A 12,530-nucleotide genomic window follows, 5' to 3' on the forward strand; every position below is an offset into this window, starting at 1 on the left:
GTCCTTATATCAGCCACACTTTTCACTGAGAAAGCAAAAATGATCAGACAGGTCACACATTCACCAAATCACTCTTTGCCTCCTTCCTGTCATTGTGGACCACATGCTCCTGCCTATCAAGCCCAGCCCAAAGTAAATTTGTACTTAGAATCTCAATCTTTTCCTCCTTTTGGGGTCTTTACACTTAAAAAAAATCCCATTGCCTTTCTACACCATCCATTCCTCCTTCCTACTGAAAACTGATATCTGATTTAGAAAGGAAGAGAGAGTGGGTGGGGGAAGAGGGGAAGGAAGGAAGGAAGGACAAGCGATATATTGGAACTCAACTGTGTGTTCAGATTTTGATTCCAAATTCAAGGACTCTCCTTGTTGTATACTTAAATAATCATTCTCCTCATCCATGGTGTTGCTCAGAGAAATTAAAAGTTTCTGGCAATAATGGATCACTTCACTGGCTAGGTTTCTTCCAAGCCGCCTATATTAATAAAAAGGAAAAGAAACCGACTACAAAATCACAATTTAAAAAGGTCACATTTTAACAGCGTTATTTCCAGATACCTAACCGTTTCTACACAAAGAAATATGGGGTTAATTCTCCACAGTGCCCTGTAGTTATTAGTACTCTACTTCTTAGAGTGAGCCCTTTCATAGGCTCCCGGACATGACAGTCCTCTTGACCTCTCTGAGGTGACCTCTTCTCACACTGTCCCTGGACCCTTACCCGACACGTCCTCTGACCAACCTTGGCCACTGCACAGAAGAGCCACTGTTCCAGTGGAGCCTTAGAATGTACTAGGCCTTGCACTGCTTCACATACATAATCACACTGTCATATTTGGTCCTCATCACCCCCACCCACCATTGAGGGAAGCATTACTTCCATGCAATATACCAGGGCATCTCAAACTTTAGGCACATCAGCATTGCATGGATGAGGGTTTGTTAAAAACAGATTCCTGGGCCCCACCCACAGAGATTCTGATTCAGAAACTTTGGGTAAGAACCAAAAATAAGCATTTCTAACAAGCTTATGGTTGCTGCAGACCCCACCTTGAGTAACAAATAGATGATTTAGAGAGGGTATTGTTATGTGCCTAAGGTCACAAATTAGTAAGTCCTGGACCATGGTTTCAAACTCAACTTTGTTTTGAGTCAGAAGTCCACGTGATTAACTACCCATGGATGGAAATGTCCTTACTTCTATACAGAGGGCTCCAGCATTCGTTCACTGTTGCCGGAGATGCTGTTTGTTCATTTACTGTACAGGATGTGTCAGGACTTATATATGAGATACAAGTTAGTATTTTACTTAGATTCCCTGCATAAAATGGGCATGATGATGCAGTGTTCAAATGAGTCTCCAATATAAATGACTACCAGAACTGTTATGACATAAAATCTCCATTTACATTTATTTAATATTTATAAATATTTAACATTTTCACAGTATCACTGGGAAGGTCCATGTTTTGTTATTGTTTTAATCACAGAAAGCGCCACAAGATTTTTTTTTGCAGAAATAAATTGCACACTAACTAATGATATCCATTGACAGGCCAAACAAGGCAACATATAAAGTCGAGGCTATCACCTTCAGGCTCTCCATGCTTTGGTCATCATTTACATGCTTGAGTAGTATTTTATTTAGAATTTTAATTTAATCTAAGCAAAGTCTAAATAATTTAATATTGTCTAAGCAAAGTCTAACTAGGGAAGTATATCTACGTGTTTGTGCACATGCATACAAATCTATGTCAGGTTTTTAAGGGATGAATAGGAGTTTAAAAAATTATCTACTCTTCAGGATTGTCCTCATTCCTTGTACTCCTCCAACAGGTGTTTTGAAAGGGAGGACTGATCATTTCATATGTACTAACTATGTCTTGTTATTTTTTGTATTTTGGTGCTTTGACATCTGGGGTCTTGCTGACGCTGGAGGGACTGCCCCTTCCAAGACCCGCCAATTGCTACAGATAGGAAACCACTCACCCTGGAGCCACCTCTTAAATGCAAACCAATCAATCCAGAGCCCACACCTCCAACTCAGGGCTACTATTTCCCTGCTTTAATCACCCCTGGGCCAAGTGCCAGACAACCAAGGCCAGCATCTATGCCCCAGAACCTGCTGACATGATCCAAACTAGCCAATGCTAAACCTGCCTGCTCCTTCCCATGGAAACCAAAACAAGGCTTTTGCCCACGTTTCCTGTGTTCCCTCTGCCTCCTTCCCCACCTACGTGCTTTCCCATGTGGCCCTGGCACAGAGCTTGGCAAACCTCCTTCTCTTGGGATCTGTGAGTATAATAATTTTTTCAATGGCAGTTGTCTCCTGTTACGGTGGCCTTGCTCTGTGTAAATAGTAACAAAATCTTTATTTTAAAAATACTATACCACATGAAGTTGCCTACTGTACACTGTACATACCTCCATCTTAGGTAAACAAGGGTGCCATCATCTCTCCCATTCACCAGAATGTTTTGTCCATCCATTGAAATTCTCACTGATTGAATCCCACGCCCCTGGTGAGAATGACTCCGACTTCGAACAAACGCTTCCTCAACAGTTTTAGGAACAAAGCGCAGAAATTACAAATGCAATTCTACCACATGGTTTTTCTAAGAGGGTCACATGCACTTTTGCTTGTTGATAAATTGTTTTGTATTTGTTAACAGCATTTTATTTGGCATGGAAGTAGCGTTTTAGTAATACATAGTAGTGAAAATCCCTAGTTCAAAACACACTCACCAATACTGGTTTATTTTCTCATTTGTGAAGAATGGAAGGAGAGGGACTGTTATCACCAATCTGTAATAGGAAAGCCAAACACACAGAAGCAACTTGCTAAAGGCTACAGAGTTAGGGGATGGGCCTTGAGCGAGCAGAAATGGCAGATTCAGATGCCTTCAAGGGTCAGGTAGGTTTCATCTATATGTGATGAGTGGTTGAGAAAAGGTAGTAGGCACTGTGAAGAATGGAGGGTAACATGTCCCAGATGAAGCATGCTAAACCATTTCAAGTAGAACCCAAACAAAACACATCACTGATTTGTTACACAGGGCAACAGTTTAAGTTCCTTGACTAAAAACTGGGATTTCTGTGTCACACTGGTTCTCAACCATGATTTTTTTTTAATTTAACTTTCTGAATAGGCAATACATTCAAATGGTTCAAGATTCAAAAACTATAAGAGTATGCAGTGAAATCTCCTTCCTGTCTCCATTCCCCAGCCACCTCCCAAAGCCAGTCAATGTAATTAATACTTTTAACATCCTGTCAGAGGCTTTTAAATGTATATGAACAAATTTTTATGCAGACATAGTTTTAAACATAAATTGTAGCATAATATATTATGCACCTTGCTTTTCCTCCTTAAAAGTAGATCTTGAGGTTCTTTCCATATTGTGGCATAAGTATTTTCTCATTCTGCATAAGATTCCATTTTTTCTTTATGTCTTGTTCATACAGCATTATCTATTTATCCAGTCCTCCATTGATGATCATTAGGTTGCTTTTACAAAGACTGCTGCATGAATAACCTCATATATGAGGTGCTTTGCATAGAATCACCCAGAAGAACTTTGATGCCTTGCCACGTCATGCCACCATCAGCAGTGGCATCTTTATAAATCATTTGAATAAGAGACAATGTAGCAAAGTTTGCAAATTGTCAACTTCAAAATAATCTCTAAGGGATTCAAGACTTTTCCTGTATAATAATAGTATCAGTTTTGCTCAGTTGTAGTCCAAATATGGTTTCTTACACAGATGAACAAGGAGAGCCAGATGTACACACCAGGGCCCAGTTTATCGGTGGACCTGCAGGAGTATGTCATGTAGGTGGTTGCAAGGCTCCAGGTGTGTGGGGTAGAACCCTGGGTAAGAATCACTGGCCTCATTAAAGTATACTGATAACCAGTGCAACTTGGTCTCAAAACCTAGAAAAGGATCCTCCACAGTTGGGGGAGAAGAAACTATTTTCACTTTCTCAATGGAAATCAGGAATGGTAGCAGTATTGGTGATGTTGAGGTCCACAGTGATGAGGGAGGACTCAGTAAGGGCCACACCCTCTCCCTTATGCTCTTCCAGCATCACTTGAAGAACTGGGTGGGGGAGAAGGGGAAGCAGCAACCAGCTCAGAGTCGCTGCAGGCCAGGGAGACGGGAGTAATAATCCCTAGGTTTACACAGCAATTCACTATTTCCAAAGCAGTTTTGCATATACCCTCTCCCTGGCTCTCATCAGAATCCCACAGGTTGAGAGCATGAAAGGTTCCCCCAATATTACAGATGAGCATCTGAAGCTCAGTGAAGCTCAGTGAGTCTCCAAGACACGCAACTAAGTGGTGATGGAGCTGGGCTGCAGCTCACCTGCAGTATCCCTGTCCCACGCTCTTTATTGGCAGATCTCTGTCTACTGGTTGGTGTTTCCTCCCTTGGAAACTCAAACCTCAGTATATAAAAACGCCTATAAAATGTTTAAGTCAATACTACCATCAGTGGTAAATAAGTTATGAATTAATTTACCTAAGAAAGAAGCCCAATTACTTCCCTAGGGCTTTTTTTCCTTATATGAGATCAAGATATACATCCCAAGATTTAAAAAAAAAAAAGAGTAGCTTACCAAAGTATGAACATCTCGGATACACAGAATTCCACCTTTAGCTATTGTTATGAGCCACAACCCATGTGGAGACAGAGAGAGCATTCCGGGTCCATAGTGTTTGCTTTGCACTTTTTGGTATGGCTTAAGAATGCAAATACCACTGTGTTCCTGCCAATCAAAGGACATGACCCCATTATAGAAAAGATCAGGGGAGCAGCACCTTAGAGCTTGCACTTGTGCATATATGGTCAGATTCAAATCTGCAAACACTGTCGATGTAAATAAACCGATACACCACATTTCTTGCACCACATTTTCATCTGTTTGCAAATTAAAGTTTGTTCTAACCAACCAAGAGAAGTCTTTATACATTAGCTACCATTAAAGATCCCAGCCTGCACCAACAATCTTTATTTTTTAAAAAAAGATTTTTTGTATTTATTTGAAAGACAGCACACACATGCATGAGCAGGGGGGAGGGGCACAGTACTGAGTGGGAGAAGCAGACTCCCCACTGAGCAGGGAGCCCGACATGGGGCTTGATCCCAGGACCACCCCCCCCCCGCTCCGATTATGACCTGAGCCGAAGGCAGATGCTTAACTGACTGAGCCACCCAGGCGTCCCTGACAGCCTTTATTTTTTACTAATTTTTTTCACATACCCCCATGCTCAAGTCCAGTTGAATGAGTCAGTATTCCCTCATGTACTTCCACCTCCAAGCCCCTACACATGCCGTGAATTTTGTCTGGAATGCCCTTCCCCACTCCATTCCCACCAACCTGTCCCCTCTCTACCTCAGCAACTCCCACTCCTTGCCAAGATTGTACACAATATTTCTCCATGTCTAAGTCTGACCTATTCTTCAAAAGCCAGTTACATCCTCCGTGAAGCTTTCCTTGAATTCTCCTTGCCACAAACATTTCTCTTTCTTGGAATTTCTATGTCTCATACCTTGCTGACATTGGCTGCCCTGGAAGAGGTAGGTTTAGAAGGGAGGGTGGTAGATAATCTGGGCCAGTGTGTAGCAGGAGCGGTGTTATATGACAGATGCTTGAAATGAGTGTAATGCAAGGATGGCAGAAACACAGCTTATCTATTTTGTGCAATTTTGCATGTGGCTCAGGTGCAAAGTTCCATGGAAAACCATTGACACCTAATACCTGTGGAATAGATGTTCCATGGCTATGTTGTTTTTAAAGGCACTAAAATAATTGTGTTATCTGCATGTTTATCTGACAAGCAGGATGTATGTAGCACAAGTATGACAGTGCTCAAAGGTATGTATGATGGATTAACAAATAATGCTAATAATGTATCTAATTCAAGAATATTATGTTACTATACTAAAGCCATTGTTAACTGGACTATAATGTTAAAGCATGGATTGTGTCTAATTAATACAATGTATCAATCTTGACTTCTAAGATAAATAATAGCACGCTTAAGTTTTGGCATACTTGTTCAGGAAGAAGGTAGCTGCAGATATATGGCACTTGGTTACAGAAGCCATATATTTGGTGACTTTGAAAGTCCAGCACGGCAGACGACAGGCTGTGTTCTATCTCATACCGGAACCGGTGAATGAGTGCATCTTTCAGCCTCCCTCTTTCATCAATAAAGCTCGCAGAAACTATAAGATTTGGGGAAGAAGAGAGATCACTTTCACTGTATGTTGATTTTATTTTTTAATCATAATGAACAACTATGAAAATTTAAATAAAAATTTAAATGCTCAATTAATAATGCAGAGGCTATTGAGAGGATAAAAATGATTCAAAACAACTTCATTAGAAGTTCATTAGAACTACTTGAGTATTAAATGACTGATAGTGCATAAAATATCCTTTATAAGGTCTTGGCTAATTTAATCAATTAAGTAGAGGCATATTAAAAGATACTCATGATGGTCTAGAGATTCTTAAGACACAAGAGTATTTTGAGGTTTTTCAGCTCTCTTATGCTACGTAATTATGTATTTGCAAACTAGCTACCCAAGTATATTTGTTATCTAAAACAAAGAGTGTCTATTTTATCAGACCTCTTTATCCAAAAAGCTTTCTTTACAATTCTATCAGTGAAAGTAACTACACAGTAAACCTGTCTGAAGTTAACCATGTATATTTGAAGCTACAAAACAAGAGATATCACAAAATGACAAATCAATCTGACAAAAGTGCCAGTTGACCCTGTTTCTCTTCTCTTGTAATAAGATAGGTTCATATGAATGACAAGGCCCAGAGGAAAGTCCACATATCACATTGGTTAGCAGCTACATCAGTTTTACTTTGTAAGATGCACAAAAGATGGCCATTTTACCTCTTCACAGGCTAAGAGGAAAAAAAATGCAATCACTAGGGGGAAAAAAAAAGAAAGAAAGCTAAGCAGCTACTCATCTGGGCCCAGCACAGAATTGGTTGCTTGATTTTTCTTTACCTTGTGGTAGTATTTTAGGCAGAGTAAATATTTCCAATCTGCTTCTTCCTGTTTCTGGAAGTGGGGAAAGCACCATCACTTCTACTATGTCTGTTTCCAAAAGAGACACTGTGGATATTTGTAAAATGTCTTTGCCCACCTCTGAAAGCAAACGGAAATCATCATAAGTGGTCATTCATAAGTTTAAAGAATCTTTTATCTTCCCAAGTAAGATACCATGTTATAGAATTGCCTTCACTAAATCTTTAGATTTCAATTTATTTACTGCATATTTAAAGTAATCTTTAAATATAAGTGATGGGGACATTTTTGATGAATGATGAGGAACTGTCGTGATTAGATATCTGGGTTGGCAGATTCAAGCCCGCTCAGTGGGGCTCAGCTCCTTTCCTTGTCAGGGAAGCCTCTGGAGTATGCCATCTTCACCTCAACAGCACCTCCATGCTCCAGCCCCTTGATGCTCCACTGTGGCCTGTTCATCCACTCCTGATATTGGATCAACTCAGGCATCAGTGTTCTTTGCATCTATAGCCAAGGTATTGCAGGGGTGGTGGAAATGCCCATGACGTGATGAGTTTGCTCCTCTGGAAATCGGGCCTCTGGAAGGTGCCATGCCTGGGGCACATCTTCGGTTCTTTCCAGAGTCACTACTCCCCCTTTCCACAGGAGCTGTTCTATATGTGTCCACTTTATCAGCCTCTCCCCTCAGATATTCAGCTGATGATCTTTCCTCTGACATAACAAAGAAGACCAAAGACATCTGATACAAAGTGGATCTCAATGTTCTTATCCAGAAGGCATTTTTGTATGAACAAAATGCAATCCTTCACATTTCTGATATTGAACTCATGCCACTAATCTCCTATTAGACCATGTGCTCTCAAGGACCTCATTTTATCTTCTTGTGTCTTTTATGATTTCTTCTATTCAGCTCTCAAGACTCCCCGGTCTTCAAATTGAGCCCTTGCTACAACCCTGCTTCCCCACCATGGTTGCCATCTATGCCAATTCTCTTTTCTCTGCTGCAAACTCCTTAAAACAGGAGTTGCTACTTACTGACTTCACTTTCTGACTGCCTAGTCCTCATTGCACTCGAGTTCGTGCCAGTCCACACCCTCAGCCAGCTTCCTCCCTCAAGGTCTTTCTGGAGTGGGCGACTCCCAGTGCTCTCATTACTCTGGCCTGTCCTGTTTGCTTCACTGCGCCATCTTCCTTGGTCCATAACTTAACTGGAAGTTGCTTTTCCCATCCCACACTCTGACTGACCAGATATATTAAAAAATGGAATATTTAGGCAGGATGTACATACACTCTGAGGTAAGCCATAGGTCCTACCATGCTCCATGCGTTCACATTTACATATTTAGCTTACCTGTTTGGTCTCATTAAGCAATTGGATTTGCTTTTACTCTGTTTTCTTAAGCCATCTCATCAGCTTCCATAATTTCAAGATCAGAATTCTATCATTGAGACTTGAACTACAAATCTCCATTTCCAAACATTAGCTAAATATCCCCCACTAAAGAGCTTATTAGCTTCAACTCTACAGAGCTCGTCAGCTCACATTATCCCTCAACCTTTTGTCTTAAGTTTTTACTTCATTTGATGAAATCACAGGCTAGAAATTTTGGAGTCATTGCTGATCCTCCCCTTTCACATTTAATGGAATACCAAGTCCTATCAACTCCATCACTCAGAGCTGTCCCCTCCTTTCTCTTTCTATGACTGCTGCACAGTGTTTGCACTGTGGATAAGAGCAAAAGCCTGAGGATAGACTTCCTGAGTTCGAGTCCTGGCTCCACCATTACCACGCTATATGACTCTGAATGAGTACTTAACTGTGCCTCAATTGCCTCATCTGTAAATTGGGATAGTAATAGTCTCTACCTCATAAAAGTTGTCTGTAAGGGTTAAATGAATTAACACATGCCAAGTTCTTAGAACACTGACTATCACATGGCAAGGAATCCCTCAATAAATGTTGGCTGTTGTTATGATTATATCACTCTTGCCTGGGCTACTATAATTATTCCCTAACTCATCTTTTTTATTCCATTCTCTTGCCTTTCAGCTCTATCCTTCACACTTGTGGCAGAGTCATCCTCTAAAATCCAAGTCAAATCATACCTGTATCATCTTGGAAACTTCTGATGGTGTCTCATTACCCACAGAAAAAAGTTCAGACTCCTTGGAATGATATTCAAGACCCTCGTCTTCTTTCAGACTTCATTGCCATGATCATCATCTAATAAACGCTTCTGTTTACCTATTATACCAAACTTCCTACCATTCCAAGTGCCTTTGCTCAGTCTTTTGTCTTGAGCGGGAATACTAATATGCCCCATCCTCCATGACTTACACCCTCAGAGAACTCTCCCCCAATCCTCTACACCTCCTTATCTGTGTCCCCCTTTACCCCCACTCCTTTCCTCATACCTGGCAGAATTAATTGCTTCTTCCTCTGAGACCACACAGCACTCTGCTTATTCCTCCACCACTAAATTGTCTCCTTGAACTTGCCATACCCCCACTGGTCTAGGTTCAGCATTTTACACCTAGTAGTCACTCACTAATTTTAAAAAGTCAATGAATAAATTTAAAAATATGTTTTGGGGAAAATATACATATATATTTGGTCCTTGAGCCAGAAAGAAAAGTATTAGTTCTTACTATTTATCATATAAGTGTTACTTCACCTGCTAGGTCTGTCGTTTACTTGGGCATGTGGATGGTATTACTGAAAAAGCTGGATATCATTTTGTTTAAAGAGGAAATATTAAAGATGCATGTAATAAAACTTTCTTTAGCTATCTTTATTAAATAGAAATAAAATATTTTAAAATATATTTCAAGGATAAACCAACCAAACTCCTTTTGTAATAACATTAGAAATATGTAGCATTATATATATGTGTATAATATACACATATATTATATAATGTATATAATATGCATATATACACTATATATAATGTCTAACATTAGAGATATCTAAATTAATTCATTAATTTATTTCAGAAGGTTTATTTAACATCAACTATGTACCAAGCAGATGTACCAAAAACCCTTTAAATATGATGTAGAATTCTCCTATGTAACTTACAGCAGTTATTTAAATGTCTCTTTTTTAGAAAATATACTGCAAATAATTGTTTCACTAGAGCCCCATTTCCACAATCTTAAATTTTTGGAATGAAGTGACCAATATTTTAAATTAATAAGCATTCCATGTAGTACCTACGAATCCAAGGATCTGAAATAAGCTTGATGGATTGGCATTGATAATAAAGACATAGCCTTCTGATGTTCCAACTAATAGATACATCCCTCGCTGGTCATAACTAGAAAAGAAAGAAAACAAGAAATCTGAGGATCCAATTTTACTTGTTTCACTAATAAGATGGTAAACAAATTTATTGAATGACAGCATGGAGATACACTCAAAACCAGTCATTCTTATGGTTTTTGACTTTTAATATTATCCCATCTTATAAAAAAAAGCCAAGTGATGACATACAAATGCAATCATGACATTCTAGGTTAATGCTGTTTCCAAATTGCAGCTTATAAGTGCACAGTCAAGAAGACGCAGTAGCATCCTCATCATAACTGAATGAAATATGATAGCAGAGCCTTCTTGGTATTTCCGGGGGAAGTAAACAGTCCTCACACCAGTGATCAGTGCAACATCGCAGCCCCCTGCAGTACTAATGCCTCATGGGGGGAGGAAGAATGTGGGGAAATGTTTCTGCACCTTCATCAAATTAGAAAAATGGCAAGAAACAAATTAAAATAAGAGGATCTGAGAAAGAGGAGGTGGCAAACGTGTAGATAGAGGGAGGTGAGGGGTCTTCTGCCAGAGCGGGAGGGGGCCACTTGCAGGAAACAACGCGGTGGGTGGAAATCCGGCTCCTCCAGGCGCTATCCTAGAGCAATCATCGAAAGGCTTCTCTCGTCACCTCTCTGAACCTGAATTCTCTCATTTGTGGAACAGGGACAAGCATAATACCCTTCCGACCAGTGTAGTGAGGATCACATTCAATAAGCTACAGTGTATGACAGGACCTCAAACTGTAAAGCAGGGCACAAATGTCAGTTCTGATAATACTATTATGACAAATTAACAAAAGAAAGAATAATAGCAACAGATGAGTCTAAATCCAATGTATTTGTGCTGTCTTCTAAAAAGTATTACTTCAAAAGATGTGAAGTCATCTAAACGCCCATCAATACAATCTTTTAAAAATGATGGGATATTGGGTATTTACCCCCAAAATACAAAAACACTAATTTAAAGGGATACAGGCACCCCTATGTTTACTGCAGCATTATCTCTAATAGCTAAATTATGGAAGCAGCCCAAGTGCCATTGATAGATGAGTGGATAAAGACGATGTGGTGTATGTCCATGCAATGGAATATGACTCAGTCATAAAAAGAATGAAATCTTGCCATTTGCAACAACACGGATGGAGCTAGATAGTATAATGTTAAACAAAATAAGCCAGTCAGAGAAAGACAATTATCCTATGATTTCACTCATATGTGGAATTTAAGAAACAAAACAAATGAGCAAAGGAAAAAGAGAGAGAGAGAGAGGCAAACCAAAAAACAGACTCTTAACTATAGAGAACAAACTGATGGTGACCAGAGGGGAGATGTGTGGGGGAAGGGTGAAACAGGTGATGGGGATTAAAGAGTACACTTAGCATGGTGAGCACTGAGTAATGTGTAATAGAATTGTTGATCACTATAGTGTACACCGGAAACTAATACAACACTGTATGTTAACAATACTGGAATTAAAATAAAAAATTATAGTATATGCACATAATGGAGTACTATGTAGCTATAAAACAGAATAAGGAAGGTCTTTATATGTGGACAGAAATCATGGTCCAAGAGATACCATGAAGTGAAAAAAAAAAGAGGCATAGAACATTGTATATGGTTTGCTATCTAAAAGCAAAGACATTTATATAAAAACTTGAAAAAAAAAAAATAAAAGCAAAGGCAGTGACTCTGGAGCCCAACTGCCTGGGTTCTGCTTCTGACATTTGCCATTTCCTACCTGTGTAACATGAAGCAAGTCACTTAAACACTTTGTGTCTCATCTCCCTGAGGAGACAAGAGCATCCATCTCACGAAGTTAATAGAACCAAGCACATAGCACATTTTTTTTTTTAAAGATTTTATTTATTTGACAGAGAGAGACACAGTGAGAGAGGGAACACAAGCAGGGGGAGTGGGAGAGGGAGAAGCAGCCTCCCCACTGAGCAGGGAGCCCGATGCGGGGCTCGATCCCAGGACGCTGGGATCATGACCTGAGCCGAAGGCAGACGCTTAACGACTGAGCCACCCAGGCGCCCCCACATAGCACATTTTATTTTAAGTGCTTGATAATTATTTGTGTAATTAAAAGGAATATTTACTTTTTGCTTATTTATGGATAGACTATCTCTGGAAAGAATACATGAGAAATTGGGAATAGGC

The 12,530-nt window shown here is 39.7% G+C and overlaps 1 protein-coding gene across 1 annotated transcript in view; it reads right to left on the reverse strand.

The window, feature by feature from the left end:
- CFAP43 (cilia and flagella associated protein 43) overlaps positions 1–12,530 on the reverse strand; it is a 115,198-nt gene that overhangs the window by 55,724 nt on the left and 46,944 nt on the right. The window contains exons 12-17 of the mRNA XM_045878775.2: positions 10,275–10,378; positions 7,038–7,178; positions 6,062–6,234; positions 4,622–4,771; positions 2,425–2,555; positions 328–475 (exon numbers count right to left, since the gene is read on the reverse strand). Coding sequence (XP_045734731.1) covers positions 328–475; positions 2,425–2,555; positions 4,622–4,771; positions 6,062–6,234; positions 7,038–7,178; positions 10,275–10,378 — 847 coding nt within the window. The remainder of the gene's footprint in view (positions 1–327; positions 476–2,424; positions 2,556–4,621; positions 4,772–6,061; positions 6,235–7,037; positions 7,179–10,274; positions 10,379–12,530) is intronic.

The sequence above is a fragment of the Mirounga angustirostris genome, unplaced genomic scaffold (genome assembly GCF_029215605.1).
Source record: "Mirounga angustirostris isolate CCGP_5_RB_7025 unplaced genomic scaffold, mMirAng1.0.hap1 SCAF_6, whole genome shotgun sequence".
Taxonomy (NCBI): domain Eukaryota; kingdom Metazoa; phylum Chordata; class Mammalia; order Carnivora; family Phocidae; genus Mirounga; species Mirounga angustirostris.